Source organism: Solanum verrucosum, unplaced genomic scaffold (genome assembly GCF_900185275.1).
Source record: "Solanum verrucosum unplaced genomic scaffold, falcon-dt-bn FXZP01000007.1, whole genome shotgun sequence".
NCBI classification, from domain to species: domain Eukaryota; kingdom Viridiplantae; phylum Streptophyta; class Magnoliopsida; order Solanales; family Solanaceae; genus Solanum; species Solanum verrucosum.
In genome coordinates this window covers 2,956,861-2,979,238 of record NW_026020177.1, presented here as the reverse complement: position 1 = coordinate 2,979,238, position 22,378 = coordinate 2,956,861, and the positions used below count along the sequence as shown (strand labels likewise).

Genomic DNA, 22,378 nt, shown 5'->3' with positions numbered 1-22,378 from the left:
GTGTGCATTCATGATTCAGTCTTGTGTAGCACTGTTTGAGACATCCTTTTTGAACTGCTGAACTTGAGTTTTACTTGAGGACAAGCAAAAGTTTAAGTTGGGGTGTTTATGAGTCCGAAATTTGGACTCATTTAGATCTTTATTTGGATAGATTTAGTGTCCTCAAATTCTTATTTTGTGCCAATAACAGATGCAAAATCCTTGATTTCCAGGTATTTGGATTGAGGAACAAAGCAAGGACACTAATTTGCAAAAAGGAACGAAGCGAGCTGAAAGAAGGAAGAAAAGAGAGCCTGGTGATCGCCAAGTCCATTTGGCGAGTCACCGAGTGGCCATATGACCTCCTCAAGTTCCAGTGTGCTAAGCCTTGAAGGAGAAAGTCAAGCTGGCGAGAGAAAGGAGCAGTTGGAGGATCACCGAGTGGTTCCGCGATGCAGTATTAGATCGCCCAAAGTTATAGACCTGGAGGATTCTGAAGGCCAATGCAAGAAGGCGATGGAATGGACCAAAAAGGCGTATCACCAAGTTGATCGGCAAGCCCGACTTACTACGCCGAATGACCCTTCGCAACATATTTTTGGCGACTATAAATACATTTTTGAACATTTAATCTAGGATTTTTTTTATCATATTTATTATTATTAGAATTTTCAGTTTGAACTCTGAGTTTTGAGACAAGTTTTCCTTAGCTTTGAAGAATTGAAGTTTTCCATTTTTGAGAAATTGGAAGTGGGTCTTTGAGATTCTTCAATTTGGACCTTTGTAAAGACGAAATTAATCTTACCCAGTTGACAGAAACACAATTTGGTAATGATTTTTATCTTTTTATGATGTTCATAATTATAGACCTTTCATGCATAATCAAGTGTAAGGGTATATGGGAGAAGGATCTTGCATCAATACCACCAATACACAATACTCATAGGATCATCACTACATAGGTGAATCATGAGTTCATATACAATCTTCATCAACATACACAAACCCTAGTTATTGCCCTTCAAGGCTAGGAATCAAGATCAAACCTAACTTATAGAATTATCCTATTAGATAGAGGGATTTCATGATTCAACAACTTAATAAATGTAAACATAATCAATTGTCAAGCTTCCATGATCAATCAAGTCACCCTTAGTTCATAATTTAGGAAGAAAGGGAAATCATGGGTCCAAGGGAGATTTTCATCAAAATCCAACAATACTCCATTAATCCAATCATAAATCATCATAAACAAACATAATAAACCATAATTAAATAATTGAAATCGTTTTGGAAGGAGACCCATGACTAGAGTGAAACCCTAGGTTTTTGGAAGTCTTAAAACATAGTTTGAAGGGGCTTCTTGGGTGATAGCTACCCAAGAATGAAAATCATCCATACCTTAGCTTGATTTCCACAAGAAATAGGAGAAGAAAGGATGGTTCTTGAACCCCTAGCTTGAACTTGGCCTTGCTCTTCAATGGAGTCCTAGAGAGAATTTTTGGAGATGAGAGTTGGTTTCTAATTTGAGTCTTGTGAGTTATGAGCTCCTATGTGGAGTTTAATGACTTAGAAGTATTTATATAGGTCTAAAATAACTAATAATAACCATCCCCACCCTTAATTAATTGATTAAGAATTTACGAAACTACCCCTCACTTGGCCGAACTCAAGACAGCTTTTGCAGAGGGGACCTACGCCCCACCACCCACTGACCGTAGGTGGGCTCACACCCCGTCCTGCAGGTCCGTGGTTTGGGTCTGCATCCCATCTTCTTGGCCAACTCAAGCCACCCACTCACGAGACCCCACCTATGGGGCGTGAGTGGCTCTACGAATCGTGATGTCATCTCGTGAAATGTTACTGGAACTTGGATGCTTAACATACTTAACAAATTTCCAGATTTTTATATTCTTTCCAAAAATGGTTATTTCCAATTCTTAACTTCTTCCTAGTTATTTCAAATTGGCGAGATGTTACACCCACGCTGCCAGAACTGTCTTATACTTTGTCATCATATAGAACGCCTTATCAAAGTGGATCCACTAGTCTATGCTAAAAAACACTAAGGAATCATCTAAAAAGTATGATCCTTTCTACACATGATGGCTAGATGGTTAATGGAGACTTGAGTTATTATGAACTTGCATTCCCATATCGGTGCTCAATACTTCTCCCAAAATATACTTAGCTCATATGTTTTTAAAACAAAACTCTTTCTTTGGTTTGAGATAATTACTCAAAACTTAGCTTAAAAGCTCTCTTTGAAATCAATGTTTCCTTTCTTACTCAAATGTGAAAACATTTTAAATTTTGGGAATACTTAGTTCCTGTATAATCTTTGAAGAAATGAACTCTTACTCTTATTCATTAGTCAACTCAAAGCTTAAGTCTTAAAACGAAGTTAAAACGTTTGTAAAAGAGTTTTGAAAAACTCTATGAACTTCTCTTGACTTGATTCTTAACTTCTTAACTTGACTCTTAACTTTCCTCAAATTGAATTATGGATTCAAGGCTCATGATCTCATGTTTATAGATGATTTCATGATGTTTAGATGCACCTTGGAGTGTTGGAATCAACTAGGAAACATAGGTACGTTGCTAAGGAACTAGTACAGAAAGAAGGGGGAGAAGTGGGAAGAATTGGTGTCCCTAGCGCTCTGAGAGGCGCGGGGCACCAGCCTTTAAACTTCAGAGGATGGGGTGGGGCATACTGGCTGGCGCGGCGCCCCAGAGCCCATACTTCGGTGCCCCACTTGGGGCTCTATGGCTGGGGCGGAACGCTAGACCCTTGCCCAGGTGAACTCCGACTTTTCTCCTTCGTTTTTCAACTCTAAACCCCATATTTCAACTTAGTTCTTTCCCCAAACACTTAAAATCAAATATACCCTCAATATATACAAGATTCAACTCGAAATCACACCTAAATACATGAATCAACCTCAACAAACTTCAACAACAAGAACCCACAAGAATTCAAACGAATTAATATCAAGAACTCATAGGATTTGCTTTCAAAACTATACAACTTCGCTGAATTGAATCATGATTGGCACATGGGTGAACTAACTCAACACTATGTGATCTCACATACCTCGTAGGGATTAACCCTTGGCGAAATCCACACGAAAATCTCCAAGAAATAGTCGAATCTTTGAACTTTCTTCTCCTTTCTCCTCTTTTCTCTTTTCTCTTTTCTCCAAGCCCTAGCCTGAATTTCCAATTTTCTAAACTGATCTAATTCTGATTATACCCCAAATAAACTCCTAAAAATAAATTAAATTAATTGGGAAAGGAAAAGTTTAAAATAACCTTCTAAAATCCGGTTTAGACTTTCCTTATTTGAACAACCCAACTTCAAATAGGCATATATCACTCATACGAACTCGGAATAGCGCGAACTTGGCGGCGTTGGAAAGATAATTCCAAGATCTTTTCTACGGTATCTGGAACCACACCTAAATCATTCTGAGCTAGGAGTTATGCTTGTTTGAAGTTGACCCAAAACTCAAATTTAACATAACTTAACAAATTTCCAGATTTTTCATTCTTTCCTAAAATGATTATTTCCAATTCTAAGTCTTTCTAGCTCTTTCAAAAAGGCTAGGTTAATCTCTTCATTCACACAAGTTTCATGTTCCTTGTCATGTCTTTCCCTTATCTACGCTATAAGAAAGTCTACAAGTAATGTAAGTAAAAATGAAAGAACAAACAACAATCACATATAGAGTATAATTATCACATACAATAGTTTTGTGAGTTAAATTTAATGGGTTAATAAGGTCACAATTTAAACCTAGTTGAATCTTTGTTCTTTCCATATTCATGCTACAATTATGAGAAAAAATATGTCATATTATAACATTGCAAATGGATATTTAATGGCTAAAAGGTCACAATTTAAACCTAGTAAAATCTTCCGTCATTTTTTATCAACCATAGAAGTAAATATGTCATACTAAATATATTCTTTGCGAGCTAAAAGTTTAACAGATCACAACTTAAGCTTAGTTGAAGTTCAATCATCTTTTATTTAAAACCTATGTGTAAATTATGTCATATTGCAAGTTAAAAAATTTAACGGTGAGAAGGTCACAATTTAAATCTAGTTGTATTGTTAATCATTTTTAATGAATTATATAAGTAAATTTATGTTATACTATAAATATTACTTGCGTGCTAAAAATTTAACGGCCAAAATCTCACTATTTAAACCGAATTATCTCTTTTATCTTATTTTATGAACCATAGTAAGTTTATGTCATACAATATCTTTTGCAAGTTAGTAAGCTTAGCATACAAAATATCGCAATTAAAATCTAGCCGAATCTTCTATCCTTAACCATATACGAAAAGGAAGTTAATATCTCCAAAGGTCACTCAACTTTGAAAATTTATCTAGTAAAATCATTAAACTTTGTTTTGTATCAATAAAATCACTCAACTTACACATTTGTATCAATAGAATCACTCTTAATGCTTTTTTGACTTGTCTACCACAACATACCCTAAAATGTGAATTTCATCATCTTCTTTCTTTTTTTCTCCCACAATTCTCGTCAAAGCTAATGAACTGACTAAATGAATTAGCTTTTAACAAACATAAAAATCAAATCAATTCTATTCATACTAATTAAAGACTATTCAAGTTAATAATTTGACAATCTATGACGAGATCTAATTCCATCAACAAACACCATCTCCCAGACAAGCCAAATAAAGTTCTTATATATTATTCTTAATTTTAATCCCAACACATTTTAGCTGAACTTCACAATATCTTTTCTTTTCTTTTTTGGGTCTCTTAATTTTATTTTATTTTGAAAAAACTCTTTATAACTAAATTAATCATAAGCAAACAAAAAAATATTAATTCCATGAGTTGCTAGAGTGAGGTAAAGTTTTAACCAAAATACATGGTAACAAATTCACGGAATTAAGAGTGATTTTATTGATACAAAGATCAAAGTTGGGAGATTTTATTGATATAAAGGTCTAAGTTGAGTGATTTTTTTTATACAAAATAAAGTTCAATGACTTTGCTAGATAAATTCTTAAAATTTAGTGATCTTTAGAAATAGTAACTCTAAGAAAACGCAAATAATTTTCACCACTGAACTCATTGCAAAGAGAAAAATAAAAAATGAATTTTCTCTCCCAAGTCCCATTTCCTCTCTTCCAGAAATTGGAGTGATTACACTTTATTTAAGGAAGAAAATAATTAATAATCTTGATCCAAGAAATGTTATATATGTGGGTATAACTTCTTCTTTTCTTTTTCTGTTTTTGATTTTCTTTTTCATATATATATATATATATATTAAATGTTATCCAAGGAAAACAACATGTTTTTTTAAAGCATTTGAATATAACGAAGAAAAAAGTACGCCCTTCAATAGTTAAACCACATAAAGTAAAAATCTTAGTTGAGCGAAGAAATTTCAACCTGCCTAGCGATATTTGGATTAAATATCTTCTTTAATTTCTCAAGAAAATAATATCTTCTCCCCTAAACATTCATTCATCATCATTTTGTATTTATTTTTCCATCATGATTATAAATTTTGGTTACAATACAACTCGATTAAGGATTTTAAAATCAATACATAAATGAAGGAAAGTAATATATTTAGTGTTTGTGCAATTAATTAACGATTATAACTCAATTACCACTATGTATGTATTTTTAGCGGCAATGAGCACACTTTGTAGATGTTTCTAAAGGCTTTAGCGACATTGGATCTGATGGCTCTAAACTAATGTCATGCTTAGAAATTTATTTTGAAACTGAAGTGTAGACATATCTACTTATAATTAAACTCTTACTAGCAAGATTAGATCAAAGAAGATGACAATAATTGGATTGATCAAGGCGGCTCTATTGCCTGATAAATTCGATACATAAAAAGTATTTTCTTAGAGTAAATATGAAGAATAACTTTAATTAACCTTCTATGTGAAAAAACTAGACAAAGCATATTCAGTAAGCAAAATAAATTACAGCCTTTTTGACAAAGAAAGAAAGTAAAGTTGGAAGTATAAATATACTCCAATAAGATGGATCTTAACAGACTTATAAATAGTAGACATTGATCATATATCTTTACAAGTTGTTGTTGTGGTGGTGATTTGGATCTTGTACATTAATGTTGAATGATGTATCATCAAGTAAAGTCATTATCTCATCATCATTCAAACTTAGTAACTCAGAAAATGAAGGACTCCGTGGAATGCCTAATGAGCCATCAACATTGTTATCCATTGGCACTGATGCACTCATGGAAGGGATATTCATCAAAGGGTCTATTTGTGGTGCCGTTGGAGGAAACACTAAATTAGACATTATTGGAGGAGTAATCATCGGTGAAGGCATTGGATAAGCCATTGTTGTTGGAAGGATTGGATAGGCCATTTCAGGATACCTTTGTAAAGATAACAAAGAAGGAACCTGCGAAAGATCCATAAGTGGAACCATTTGAGGAGGATTCCTCAAAGGGAAGATGAATTGAGGCATTTGAGCAGGAGCGTTTGAAGGAACCATCAATGGAGCCGTCAGAGGAACCATTGATGTTGGAGTTATATCACGAACCAAATTAAGAGGAGCTATTGGCCTCTCGAAGTTGGTCCCACTAGATATAGTAGATGAAACCAAAAGAGGAATCTCGGATAGTACTGGAGAATCAACAGGGGCCAAAAGAGGAGCCCATGACATCTCAAAGTTGGTCCCACCAGAATCCATCGGTCCAGCAATAGGTTGAGGAGCATTTGATGTAGAACCTTCTTCATGAGTTTTTGCTTTGATCCCATCATTTATCAGTTTGAGTTTTTTATTGATCACATAACAGAGATCGTTGAGATCTTCTGGGTGCCTACTATTGGGCATCTCTTCACCATTCAACAATCCATACATCTGGTTTGTATACTCCATTTTCTTGTTTTCCTTCCTTACCTTCTCAAGTTCCTTCTCAATTTTCTCGATCCTTTTCGTGGTTATCTTTTCTAGTGTTTTCATGTTTTTTGATTTCTTCTCCTCTGGAAGATCGATAAACTTTGTAAAGATCCCGGTAGCAGCTTCATGATTTGGAAACACCTCAGGTTCATTGTGGTAAGGGCTATTGACTAAGGTAGCCAATTCAACATCGCAAAGGGTGTTGAGTTCACGAGCCTTGGTTAAAAATCCCTTTTGTCGTTTTCTATATGAGACTCTCCTCTCAGTGTTATTTTCAATGAAAGCCAACTTCACTTTCTTTCTAACCATGGTTAAAAATGAGGAAGAGGAGGAGAAATGTGTTTATTAGGATATGGGGGATGAAATGGATTTATTATTCTTATTGTTGTTGTGTGTTTCTTTGCTAAGAATTGCCTTCTATTTATAGGGTGCAAATAATTTTTTAAATAAATTGAATTAGAGAATACTTAGTTGTCATGGGTACTATTTTGGCATAAAAATAAATGAGGGTAGATTTGATATTAAATTAGATTCCATCATCTTGAGATTAATATAGTTATGACTCTAGTCTTATGTTGAACAAATCTTTTTTAGTCAAAATTTTCTTATTAGAAAAATAATTTAATTGATTTAGATTTAAGTAAGTATTATCTATATGAAAAACACTGACCATAGAGTATTAACAAATGTTTTTTTAAAGAAAGTTTGAAAAATTGTATATTTTAATTCATGAATGTAAAAGGATAAATATTGAAACAAGTGAAAATTTGAAATATTGGCCAAAAAAATTTGAAATATTAATTTTTAAAATATTTGAATAATATAATAAAAATTAATTTCATTATTAATAAAATTCAAATATTTATTGAATATAAAATGAAGATATGTGTATGATTATTGCCATTGCAATGCTTATAAAAGCATATTATAGTTTTTTCCAATTTTGGAAGAAACCATATTTAGTAGAAATTTTATATTGCTTTCAATTATATTAAAAATCAAATCAGGCTCAAATTTTAATTTTTTTAAATTAAAAAAAAATCTAAATCAGTTTCAAGGAAAATCAGTACATAAATAATTGCACAAGACACTTACCAAACTAATGCGTTTACACATATTGAGGAAATAACAAAGAATTTTGTTTCATTTTAAGAATAGTATTCAATTATATTAAAATTCAAATCATTCTCAAATTTTGTTTTTGTTACATTAAAAAAATTCTAAATTAGTTTCGAGCAAAAGCAATACATAAAATAATTGCACAAAACACTTACCAAACTATTGTGTTTACACATATTGAGGAAAGAAAAGTGAATTTTGTTTCATTTTAAGAATAATATTCAATTATATTAAAAATCAAATCATGCTCGAATTTAATTTTTTTACATTAAGAAAGAATTCTAAATTAGTTTCGAGCAAAAACAATACATAAAATAATTGCACAAGATACTTATCAAACTTATGTGTTTACACATATTGAGAAAAGAAAAGAGAATTTTGTTTCATTTTAAGAATAGTATTCAACTATATTTAAAATCAAATCATTCCCAAATTTGTTTTTGTTACATTAAAAAAAATTCCAAATTAGTTTCGAGCAAAAGCAATACATAAAATAATTGCATAAGACACTTACCTAACTAATGTGTTTACACATATTGAGGAAAGAAAAGTGAATTTTGTTTCATTTTAAGAATAGTATTCAATTATATTAAAAATTAAATCATGCTCAAATTTTGTTTTTGTTACATTAAAAAAATTTCTAGATTAGTTTCGAGTAAAAACAGATTATTTTTTTTCATTTTAAGATCAGTGTTCGATTATATTAAAAATCAAGCCATGCTCAAATTTTATTTTTGTTACATTAAAAAAATTTCTAAATTAGTTTCGAAGAAAAGAAATACATAAAATAATTTCACAAGACACTTACCAAATTAATGTGTTTACACATATTGACGATAGAAAAGAGATTTTTATTTCATTTTAAGAATAGTACTCAAGAAGAAGATGAGGAAATAGACGTAGACTATCTTACTAATATTTTATGAAATGAAAATAGACATTTTATGATGATTTTTTCTCCCATATGTTCACTAAGTTAAATTTTAATTATCTTAGGCTCTATATTTAAATTTATCAGATCTTTTCTATTTAATGTCTATCTGTATAAGTCCACGCGAAAGAAGAAAACAAAAATATATTTAATTTATGTCGTATATTATGATTTTGTCACCTCAGGTTTAACTGTTAAAAGTTCATAATTTAAACTTAATTAGTGAATTCTTCTTTCTCCAAATCATTTTTTTGTTTCAATCAATAAAGTTTCTCTATCAAGAAATAAAAAAAGTCTTGACTTTTGGGCTTAGGTTAATCTCTACATTCACGCAAGTTTCATGTTCCTTGTCATGTCTTTCCCTTATCAACGCAATAAGAAAGTCTACTAGTGTAAGTAAAAATGAAAGAACAAACAACAATCACATATAGAGTGTAAATATCACATACTATATTTTTTGTGAGTTAAATTTAATGGGTTGATAAGGTTACAATTTAAACCTAGTTGAATCTTTGTTCTTTCCATATTCATGCTACAATTATGAGAAAAAATATGTCATATTATAACATTGCAAATGGAGATTTAATGGCTAAAAGGTCACAATGTAATTTAAACCTAGTCGAATCTTTCGTCATTTTTTATCAACCCTATAAGTAAATATGTCATATGATGAGTCCGTTATTTCGAATCATTTAGGGCTTTATTTTGATAGTATAAGTATCCTCAAATGCTTATTTTATGCTCTAAACTGATGTTAAAGTGTTGATTTGCAGCTTTGGAGGCTAAGGAGCAAGGCAAGGACATTACTAGACAAAAAGGAACTAAAAACCTAAAGAAGTGAAGAAACGCGATCATGGTGATCGCCAAGACCACTCGGTGCACTGCCTAGTGACGCTTTAGCTCGCCCAAAGTTCCAAGGTGCCAACCCTGGAAAAAACCAAGTTGGCAAAGAAATGGCAGTCGACGAATCGCCGATCAGTTCCGCGACAACAAACTGGATCTCCCAAAGTTACTTGACTTGGATGCTGAGGACCAATGCAAAATGGCAATGGAAGAGAGCAAAAGGCGGATCGCCGAACAACTCAGTGAGGCGCGACTTATTCCGCCGAGTGGACTTTTAGGCCAAAATGCAGGCAACTATAAATTGGATTTTAAAAGAAGTTCTCAAGAGTTTTTAGTTTTTGGATCCCCAAGTTTTAGAATTAGAGTTTTCTCTTAGTTTTTGAGTTTTTATTGTAGACTTTGAGGATTTCTAAGCTTAATTTTGAGGATTTGAAAGTGGGTCTTTGAATTTAACCCTTGGAAAACATTGTAAAGGCTTGGAGACTCTTACCCAGTTGATGGCTAATCGAGTTGGTAATTGTTTTTACATTTTTAATTATGTTTAGCTAAAACCCCAATTCTTGGGGTGTGATCATGTGATTATGGGCTGAATTAGCTTATAGGTATTGTTAATTACTAATTTAAATGCTTAGTTGAAGTGGGTTTAATTAATAGCTGTGTTTTAAACTAAGAATTGTTGTTGCAAATGCAATTCGAACTTAGAATTCTGGGCTTACTTAAAAAAGAGGTTTTATAATCAAGGCTTTCAATTAATGATTGTAGTTATTGGGTTGACATGGGTTTAGCTCGAAAGAGTAAAATTCTAAATTTAATTATACCCATATAGCTCGAGAGAGTGGATGAATTAAGATGTGGGTTGTTCTTATTTGCTAAGGTCGTTGATGCTCGAAACAAATCATCTGATTCATAATAGTTGTTCAAGAGAAAGCTATTGCATCTATAGTCTAGCCTATCTGCTGATATTTAGCTATTTATTTGTAATTTCAATTACCCATACAATGAAATTTGCCTATAATCGATCACATCCCGAGAATTCCTCTCTAAATTATTATTTCCTTGGTGTTTGATTGTATTGTAGTTGATAATTGCAAATCCAAACCCCCCATTTGACATTCGTTGTCACCTCTTTAGATTTGTTTGTTTGTATATTTTCGATAATTTCTATTCCTATAACTGATTAGACCACGTTTGCACTTCATAATTGAATTTGAACATGTACCGTTCCCTGTGGGTTCGACCCTAACCTTTCGTTAGGTTTTATACTAGCTAAAGATCGTTTACACCTAGAATTGGATGAGGTGTACTTGAAACGTTAATCATTATACTAAATATATTATCCGCGAGTTAAAAAATTTAACAAACAAAAGATCACAACTTAAGCTTAGTTGAACTTCAATCATCTTCTATCTAAAACCTATATGTAAATTATGCCATATATATATATTCTTTACAAGTTAAAAAAATTAACGGTGAAAAGGTCACAATTTAAATCTGGTTGTATTTTTAATTAGTCCTATACGTAAATTTATGTTATACTATATATATTACTTGCGAGCTAAAAGTTTAACGGCCAAGCCAATTGATTCGATTTTCTCAAAATCAACGAGTGGACTTGAAATCATAGATCTATTTTGTGATCCACGCTACTCAGATAAGAATCCTATATCTTACCCACCCAGTGTTGTTCTGATTGAATTTCAAAGATATCGCTCGCTGTCAAAGAGCATTTTGTGAAGTGTTCTCCAACCCCTTTCACCTGAGATAAAGTCAACTGGAAATCGTGATCGGAGTCGTGGTGTGAAGATGATGATTTGAAGATTCATTCGACAAAGAAGGGTGTCTTGGTTGCCGATACCGAGGTTGATGAATCATTCCACCTGGCAACAGCCAAAAGTGGAGTTTGGCACAGGTCAAAGGCGAAAGCAAGGAGGAATTCCACATTGGAAAGGAAAATGGTAGTTCCAAAAGAAGGACCCTCGGACAAGCTTCCCGGTGTCCAAGTTTCATAAAATTAAGGAGGTTAAAACCAAAACATAAGTGCTAACTTAAATGAAGACAAGTATTATATATTTTGTGTTTATTATAATGTTCTCATACTTTAATTAACATTACACAAAAAGGTACTACTGTCATGCTTAGAAATCTATATGAAACCAAAGTACAGACATTTCTACTAATAATTAATATATCATAGATCCTTATAAGTTGTTGTGGTGGTGATTTGGATCTTGAACATGAATGCCGAAAGATGTATCATTAAGAAAAGTCATTATCTCATCATCATTCAAGCTCAACAACTCAGAAAATGAAGGACTCCGTGGAATACCAAATGGGCCATTAACATTGTTCTCCATTAACACTGATGCATTCATTGAGGGGATATTCGTCGAAGGGTCTATTGGTGGTGCCATTGGAGGAACAAGCATTGGTTAAGACATTGGATAAGCGATTGGATAGGCCATTTCAGGATACCTTTGTGAAGATAACAAAGAAGGAACCTGCAAAAGATCCTGTCACGACCCAATCCATCGGGCCATGCGGGCACCTACATACTAACACCTAAGTAGGAGAAACCTTATATCCCAATAGTCAAACATGCGGAAAAATTAAAGAAAATGGAGATAAATATACTAACAGGATTTTATAAATAAGAACCTTTAAAACAATTTTGGTTAAGACTTGTAAAGTAATTAACACCCCCAGGGATCTAGTCTAAACAGGTACAAGAGCTACTAAGAGTACAAAGCCAGACATGATAATGAAAAGACACAACACCTACTATGTGGAAGGAAAAATAGAAGCTGCTGGAGATTTGTCTTCGTCTTCACCTATGAAACATCACTGATCCTGCAACCAGACTATGCCAAAAAGGGATAGCAAGAGTAGTATCAGTACAAAACCACACGTATTGGTAGGCATCATCCATCATCCTGATGCCCACAACATAATATAAGAATTCAACTAGCAAGAACATGAAATAAAACCACTTGCTCCTCCACCTTTACTCTCTCTCGAATACCTCTAAATTACACTAGTACCCTTACTACTAACCACCATCTCAGTCCACCTCCTTACTAGATTCCTGATCATAGTTTAATCGTTCTACCTCAAAGAAGAGTCCACCATTGCAACTACCAACATCCTGACTAACCACACACGACATAACCTTACCTTCTCTTCATCTTACCCGGTCCTTGCCACGTGGCACCTTTTATCAAGGCTTCTTAACCACTAACCACGAATTCCTTGCAACACCCGGACAACCTTTCACTTAAACATTAGAGACTCTTGAACCCCTGACCCTTCCCACATACCATATTTCATCCCATTTTGGGGCTTGCCCTTTCCGGTTCATTCACCAATGAGATATATAACAAGTTTACTCAACATAGTAGAATAATGAGATATAAGTCCACATAATCATTTAATAGTTCCGGAGAGATACAATATCAATTATCATTTACGAACAACATACAATTCCACAATTATCAAGATATACAATTATATCAAGTCAATGGTCCTCTTATGGAACCCAAACCCAAACTGTTAGCATACTAGAACGTGGTACCCAATCTAATTTTTATGCCGGAATGTGGCAATCGATCATATAATCATCTTTTATTCGGTGCACGAAGGCCTACGCATAAATCTTACCATTGATTTACATTATACTACGCAGTGAGCACAGATTTATAACTACTCAATTAATAAACCTAGCCCACCTGGGCGCCAAGTAGTTGCACGGGGTTTTTGGCTTCGATTTTTGTTTCCAGACTTCGTGACAGTGATCTTGATCGGAAATCCGCAATCCATCGATTTCCTTATGCTAGAAATCTCATTCTCCTTCCTTCCCAAGCATAGAGCAGCTTTTGGGGGTTTCTAGGGTGGTTTACGTCTAAATTAGGTGTTTTAGGAAGAAGGAGAAAAAAATATCTCACGTTATTTACATCTTGTCTCTCCTATCCCGCTCTGGCGCCAGCTTACCCTACCGTGGCGCCGCTGCCCTAGCGGCATCTGGCTTGCCCAGACTGTAACACTCCAGAATATTTTTGAACTAAGACTCGAACCATTCTTCGTTGTGAGTAAGATTATACTAAGGAATTTAAAATTTCTTAAGTATTTAGGTCAGGTCACTAGATGTAGCATCTTGAGTTCTAAAAAGAACTAAATTGGAAATAGAAAAATCTGAAATTTTGCAAGTTATGGTTAAGTTATGAGTTTTGGGTCAACTTCAACCAACCATAACTCCCAGTATAGGATGCGTTAGGTGGTCTACAACATAGCTAATGAAAGTTCTTTGAATTATCTTTCCAACGACACCGAGTTTGCTAAGTTTTGAACTCATATGAGGGAAATATACCTGTTTGAAGTCAGGCTGTCCAATTAAGGAAAGTTACCTGAAAATATGAGGGGTATTTTGGTCTTTTCCTTATCAAATCAGATTTAATTCATTTTTAGTAAGGTTTTAAGGTTCTAATCCTATTAGGTTCAGTTTTATAGTCCTAATATACGCCTAGGGTTTTAGTTGAGAGTTCAAGAAGAGAAAAGAGGAGATGATCAAAGCGTTCGTTCAAGAAATTCAAGATTTCGTCAAGAACCTAGTTATTTGAGGTACGTAAGCTTCCATAGTGTTGGGTTCGTTCATCCATATGCCAATCATGAGTTTCATTTGTTAATCTATCCATAAATATTGAGCAATTTAATTTCTTGATAAGTGTTCTTGAAGTTTCCTTATCGATTAAGTTTTGATGTAAGATTCTACTGGGTCAACTTTGAACGATCATATCTCTTAGAATATAAAGAGTTACATGAGCCATAACCTATTAAATTAAATTTATTTGAATCTACTTTCCAATGCCACCAATTTCGCGTCAATCCAATTTCTGAGTAAATTGTTATGACTATTTTAGTAACCTATACAATGCGGTTACGAACTTAGCCGATGGGAAAACATTAAAAAGGGTTGCTTTTGTTTTTTTACCTTCAAGAAAACCTTAAACGAATTTTTTGACTAATAAAAGACTCAAAACAATTAGATTTTCATCTTTTAATCCATTATTCTCTTCTCTCTCAAACCCTAGGGCAAAACCCTAAGGAAAAATCAAAGTAGAAGACTTTATTCAAGATTCTTTCAGTCTTTTTCAAGATTCTTCTTCAAGGTAAGTTTTCTCCAAGAATTCCATACCTTCTAACTCAAGTTCCTCCATAAAATTATGAATCACTAATGAAAATAATAAATCTTGGCCATAGAGATTTCAAGAAACTAATCCAAGAATCTCAAGAAAGGTTTTCTTGATTGTTTACCTTCAAGCTAGTGTTTCAAGGCTTCTAATGAAGTTCTTCTTCAAGAACCTTATTTTTTTTCAAGTATTTAAGGCTATCATAGTGTTGGACTTGTTCTTCCTCATGCCCTACATCTACTTTCAAATTAGTAAAAGAGAAATCTAGGATTATACCCCTAGATTTGAGTATTCTTGAGCCAAGTTGATTTTGAGTTCTTGAATTCCCGATTCTTTTAAAAATGCTATTCCTAATTATTGAGTTTCTATATTTTTATTGAGATCCTTGAGTTGATTTGCTCATGTCTATAATTCAGCAAGAACCCTATTTTGAGTTATATATCTTGAGAAGTTTTTCAATGCCAACACTTGAGTTTTAAACTGAGTTTTGAGGAAATAAGTATGAGAATGAGAAGAGTTGTATACATGAGTTTCATAATGTTCTTTAGACCCTTGAATCGAATCGTTAATACTCATAAATTCTGCATGAACACCGTACATTGAGTATCTTCGAGAGGAATAACATATTCGAGTTCTAAGTCTTTGAGCATTGAGTTCCTAATCCTTTTGAGATTATATTCCTACGGATGGGACTACTACATGTTACCCATGAAGCCCTTGAGTTGAGTTGTTCATGCCCATAATTTTACATGAACCCTATGAGTCGAGCAGTCTAGAGATGAGTAGTATCATTGATTCTTGAGTTCTGAGTACTAAGGTTCTTTATTTCTATTAAGATTCCTAAGTTGAGTCATTCATGTTCATATATAATTCCATATGAACCCTATGCTTTGAGTTATATATTTGAAAAAGCTTTTTAATGCCAACACTTGAGTTCTTAAACTGAGTTTTGAGAAAGTAAAGATGAGTTTTGAGAAAAGAGTTTTCTAAAACATGATTGGTATGACAATTGAGTATGCCATCAATGTATGAGCAATATGGTATCTAGATATACCATCAATGTTTATGCAATATGACTTCCCGAGTCATCAATGATCATATTATAATATTATTTTGAAATATTTTTGAGAAAGAGCAGAGTTGAGTTCATTTTCTTTAAAAATGATATATGGGAACTAAGTATTCTCAAGAGTAAATATTTTCACATTTAAGATGAGAGGAAACTGAGATTTCCAAAAGAGTTTTGAGTAGTTTGAGTACCATCTCTTTTAAGAGAAAGATTTTTGAGTAATAATCTCATACCACATAAAAATTTATGTTTTTAAACATATGAACTAGTATATTTTGGGGGTAGTATTGAGCACCGATATGGGGGAGAGATGAGATAACTCATAGCCCCCTTCAACCATGTAGCCAACGTGGGTAGAAAGGGTCATACTTTTTAGATAATTCCTTAATGCATTTTAGCATAAACTAGTGGATCCACTTAGTGAGTAGGTCTTATACCCTGGCAAAGTATAGGACAGTTCTGGCAGCGTGGGTGAGACGTTGTATCATCACATAGCTCATAGTGATGGTTGTCGGTTAGAGAAACTCCCACAGACATATTTGTATTTTTATATACATAGAGTTTACTTGTATTTCATATATAAACAAAGTTTATATTGTATCATTGCATACAAACTGAGTATATTGTATTCTTGAATACATTGAGTTGCTTTCTACTATTTTAAAAGCTTTCCATATATTGCAAATCTTATTGTTGTCTTATATTGAGTTGAGTATCCAGAATTGAGTATCCAGAGTTTGAGTACCAAGAGTCGAGTGTCTTATCATTGAGTTGATCCTTATTTCACTGAGTTGAATATCTTATTATTGAGTTGAGCTTTATTTCACTGAGTTGAATATTTTATCTTTGAGTAGAGTAACTTATTCCTGAGTTGAGTTAGTTGAGAAGAGGAAAGTATGTTTCCTTTTTATCAAGTACTAGCTTATGTTATGCTTTAGAATGCCCCTTACATGCTCGTACATTCCACGTACTGAGCCATTTGTCCTATATCATTGCAGATACAAGTATTCAAGTTCATCAACAGGCGCTTCGTTGATACCATATGTAGTTCGAGTAAGCTATGGTGAACCTCCTTGCTTCCAGAGGATTTCATTTACTTTTCAGTTTTGTCAGGATGTCGTGGTCTTGTTCCGACTTCCATTTTTGTTAGTTAGAATCTTCGTAGACAGACTGTAGAGTTTGAGAAGTCTGTTTTATTTATCTTAATAAATGTATTAAAGACTCGAGTGCCTATTATTGGCTAGTTGAATGTTTATTTTTTATTTTGAGTTGTTCATTTGAGTTAAAGATTTGCAAAGTTGAGTTTTATTGAATTTTATTCAATTCTTAAGCTTTGTGTGCTTGAATTAGTCTTCCACTTGTAATTAGCCAGGATGAGGGTTCGCTTGGGGACCATCAATGGTTCTCGAGTGCCGGCCACGTCCAGGGTATAGGCAGATTAATAACATTTCAAAGACAATTCATCCAATTCTAAGTGTCAATGGTCATTAATTAGTATAATAATCCAGCTAAATGAGTTGGGGTCAAATCCCACAGGGAATGGTACGTGTTTAAGATTCATGAGTAAACTGCGAATATGTTCATTTCAGCCATATGAATAGACATTTACGGAAAAAAAAACATAATGTAAATCACGGGGTGACACGAATGTCAAATAAGAGGGGTTTAGGTTTTCAATTATCAACTACAGCAGCAACAAATAACACAAAGATAACAATAATGAGACGAGTTCTTGGGATGTGATTTGAATATAGGCTAATGTACACAAATGGGTAATTGCAACTGTTAGAAAATAGTTGTAAATCATTGAATAGGCTAGACTATAGAGGAGGTAGACTTTATCTCGAACAATTTACCCCGAATCAAGTCGATTTCTCTCAAACGTTGATAAGCATGCAAAATAAGAACAACCTACGCCTTAGTCCATTCACTATCTCGAGCTGAATGTGTGGAAAAGGGTTTAGGATTCACTCTCTCGAGCTGAACCCATGACAACCCAATACCCACAGACCATCAATCAATAATCTTGGTTTTAAAACCTCTCTCTCGAGTAAGCCAAAAATACAAAGGTAGAACTGCATTTGCAACTATAATTATTTAAATTAAACCACAATTACTGATTGAAATCACTTCTAAACAACATTTAAACTAACAATTAACAATCCTCATAAGCTAAATCAGCACATAAATACATAATCACACCCCAAGAATTGGGGTTTTAGCTATAATTTTGTTATGTTGATTGAAAGGCTATTTTCATGAAACACTATGAACATGATGTGAGAGGTTTACTCACTTATTAATGATTCTAAGGTTGAAAGGACATTCTCACGTAATGAATCCATGAGCTACCATGATATGATGATGGTTTGAGTGATATGCATTCTTCCAAGAACATGAATATAAAGTAAAGACTTAACATGATTATTACAGGTAATTAAGCTTAGCACCGAGTGGATAGAAATATGAGATGGAAACCTTATACCTCAGTTAGTCCGGGTTTCTAGTAGCAATCTCCATATCCCATAACTATGTGCCCACATAGATCTCTTAGCTAGTGGATCCACTTATAAGCTAAACATGTTAGCTCTACCTTAGGCAAGTAGAACACCTCTTTTCGATGTGGGCTCATGACACCGGATTCCATGTAGCTCACATGGTCTATGCCGGTTAAGGCTATATTTCCCTACATGACAAGAACATGATCCATGACATTACAAGAACAAGAATATGAACTATGAATAAGAAATAGGATTACTTAAGGGGTCTTACTTAGTGTGAGTGGGGGTATGGGACTTCACTTGTACATTGCACAAGTGGACTTATGAAGGGGTTGTGGTGAGGGTTACTCATGACATGAAGATGTATGAATCTATGTATGCATGATATGGGTTGATGTTAAGAGTGACTTTCTATTATTATGAACTATGAACATGAATATCTCTTTATCTATGAGTGTTGGCTAATGATTAGGTCAAGGTAAGTTATGCATGACTATGGTAGCCTAGGGTGGCTTATGGTTTGATTTGACTATGTGATTACTCTAAATGAGCATTATGGCTTTTAAACTTGACAAAAGCATGATTTCAACTGAATGTCCCTTTTATGCATGTTTTAAGGATTTTATGCATTGTTCCATACTTAGTACATTATTTGTGCTATCCCATATTCTCTACATTTTCTTATAAGTGTAGGTTCCGGTCGTTGAGACGTATTTCTCCTTTCAAGTGAAGCTTGGGCTGACTATTCCCTAAGCTTGGTGAGTCCTCATGGTTCGAGGACAACTTGATAGTCTTTTCTAGTTTCCATTGTACTTTCTATATTCAAGACTATATTGTAAAGGGTTGTGTCCTTAAAGTTTTTACTCGATTGTATTAGATAGTTGCTTTGAGACAAGGTCTAGACTCTTATATTCCTTTTATGAAAAAGACTTTTATTGTAAAAGTTTTAAATTCTGCATCATTTCTATGTACTTATGTTCATGATTATGCTAAGGACTTGTATGAGACCCCTTCGGTTAAGGATGTGGCTCACATTTTGTTCACACAGTAGAAAGACAATAGGGGTGAGAATGTAGCTCCTGTGACTTGGAAGTGTTTTACCAGAGCTTTTCTGGATAGGTTTTTCCCAAGAGAGTTGAAGGAAGCTAGGCTCAGGAATTTAAAAATTTGAGGCAAGGTTCCATGTCAATCCAAGAGTATGGGTTGAAGTTCACCCAACTCTCTAGGTATGCTCCACATATGGTTACCGATCCCAGGGCACAAATGACTAAGTTCCTATTTGGGGTATCTAACTTGGTGAAGACAGAGTGCAGAAATGCTATGTTATTGGAGGATATGAGTATCTCTAGGCTCATGACACATGCTCAGCAGGTTGAGGGAGACAAGTTTAGGGAACAAACTAAGGACAACAAAAAGGCTAGGACAGGCAACTATGAGTACTCTCAGCAGAAATCGGGTGGTGGAAATCGCTCACAGTTTCAGCAAAATACTTCAGCTCTAGCACCTTCATCAGCTAGTGCTCCATCCCCCAAGTTTCGACAGGATCAGAAAGGTAGGGCATCAGGCTCTAAGTCTCAGGGGAGTGTGTCAGGTAACAAGACCTACCCAGCTTGTCCAAAGTGTGGCAAGAACCATCCGGGCGAGTGCCTTGCAGGCAAAGAAGGATGTTTTGGTTTTGGTCAGATTGGTCACAGGTTGAGGGATTGCCCTTCTTCTAAATAGGTACAAGGAAGTAACAATAGTAGGGCTCAGTCCACAGCTCTATCAACACCAGCAGGTCGCCCAACTCAGCAGGGTGCTTCATTTGGTACAGGTAGCGGTCAGCGCCAGAATAGGTTGTATGCTCTCCAGGCTCGCCAGGACCAGGAAGATTCTCCTGATGTGGTCACTGGTACGTTATGAGTCTTTCACTTAGATATTTATGCTTTGTTAGATCCCGGGGCTACTCTTTCTTTTGTAACTTCATATATAGCAGTAAATTTCGGTGTAAGTCCATAAACTCCTTCAGAACCCTTCTCAATCTCTACACCAGTTGGTGACCCAATTATAGCTAGACAGGTATACAGAAATTGCCCTGTCGCAATCTCTCAGAAAATCACCTCAGCAGATTTTTTAGAGTTAGAAATGGTAGACTTTTATATCATTCTAGGCATGGATTGGTTACATTCCTATTTTGTCTCAATCGATTGTAGAACTAGGATCGTCTGTTTCCAGTTTCGAGACGAGCCAATCTTAGAATGGAAGGGTAGTAGCTCAGTGCCTATGGATCGATTTATCTCTTACCTTAAGGCCAGAAAGATGATTTTCGAGGGGTATATATATCATATACTTTGGGTTAAGGATTCCAGCTTCGAAACCCCAACTCTTGAGTCAGTTCCTGTAGTATATGAGTTTCGAGAAGTGTTTCCAAAAGATCTTCCCGGAGTTCCTCCCGAAAGGCAAATTGACTTCGGCATTGATCTCCTATCAAATACCCAGCCTATTTTTATTCCTCCTCACAGAATGGCTCCAGCTTAGCTTAAGGAATTGAAAGATCAGTTGAAAGACCTTCTAGATATGGGCTTCATTAGACGCAGTATATCCCCATAGGGTGTACTAGTGTTGTTTGTAAAAAAAAAGATGGTTCTCTCAGGATGTGCATTGACTACCGTCAGTCGCACAAAGTCGCCATCAAAAATAAGTACGCTATCCCCAAGATTGATGACTTGTTCGACCAACTTCAGGGTGCTAGTCATATTTTGAAGATAGACCTCATATCCGGTTATCATCAGCTTAGAGTTAGAGATAGTGACATCCCAAAAACAGCCTTCAAAACTCGGTATGGTCATTATGAATTTGTAGTAATGTCATTTGGACTAACCAATGCTCCTATAGCTTTCATTGATTTAATGAACAAGGTGTTTAAGTAGTATTTGGACTTGTTCGTTATCCTCTTTATTGATGATAACCTTATTTACTCTAGGAATGAGGAAGAACATACGACTCATCTGAGGTTGTTCTGCAAACTCTCAAAGATCGCTAGTTATTCTCTAAGTTTATCAAATGTGAGTTTTGGTTACAATCAGTTGCTTTCCTTGGGCATATAGGTTCTAGTAAAGGGATCCGAGTAGATTCTCAGAAAATAGAGGTAGTGAAACAATGGCCCAGACCCACCTCTCTTACAAATATCATAAGTTTCTTGGGTTTAGCCGGTGATTATAGAAGGTTCGTAGAAGGATTTTCATCCATAGCTTCTCCATTGACTAAGTTGACTCAGAAAAAGGTTAAGTTTCAGTGGTCAAATGAGTGTGAGAAGATATTCTCAAAATTGAAAACTAGGTTGACTACAACTCATGTTTTGACTTTACCAGAGGGTTCAGACAGTTATGTGATCTATTGTGATGTATCCAAAGTCGGCCTAGGTTGTGTGTTGATGCAGCGAGGTAAGGTTATACCTTATGCTTCTAGACAGCTTAAGGTGCATGGGAAGAACTATCTGACTCATGACCTCGAGCTTGCAGTCGTGGTATTTGCCCTAAAGATTTGGAGACATTACTTGTATGGTGTTCACGTAGATATGTTCACAGACCATAAGAGCCTTCAGTATGTGTTCACCCAGAAAGATTTGAATCTTCACCGGATGAGATGGCTTGAGTTTCTCAAGGACTATGACATGAGTATGCTTTACCATTCTGGTAAGGCTAATGTAGTAGTTGATGCTCTTAGCAAACTATCGATGGGTAGTGTAGCACATGTTGAGAAAGAAAGGAAGTAATTAGCAAAAGAAGTTCACCAGCTTGCTCGCTTAGGAGTTTGCCTTATGAACAT

At 34.7% G+C, this 22,378-nt stretch overlaps 1 protein-coding gene across 1 annotated transcript; it reads right to left on the bottom strand.

Annotated features, from left to right (window-relative positions):
• Positions 1-6,082: 6,082 nt before the first annotated feature.
• On the bottom strand, positions 6,083-7,237 carry LOC125829096 (agamous-like MADS-box protein AGL80). Its single transcript, XM_049508368.1, has one exon. It carries the CDS (start codon positions 7,235-7,237, stop codon positions 6,083-6,085), a length of 1,155 nt encoding a protein of 384 aa, XP_049364325.1.
• Between the last annotated feature and the right edge of the window lie 15,141 nt (positions 7,238-22,378).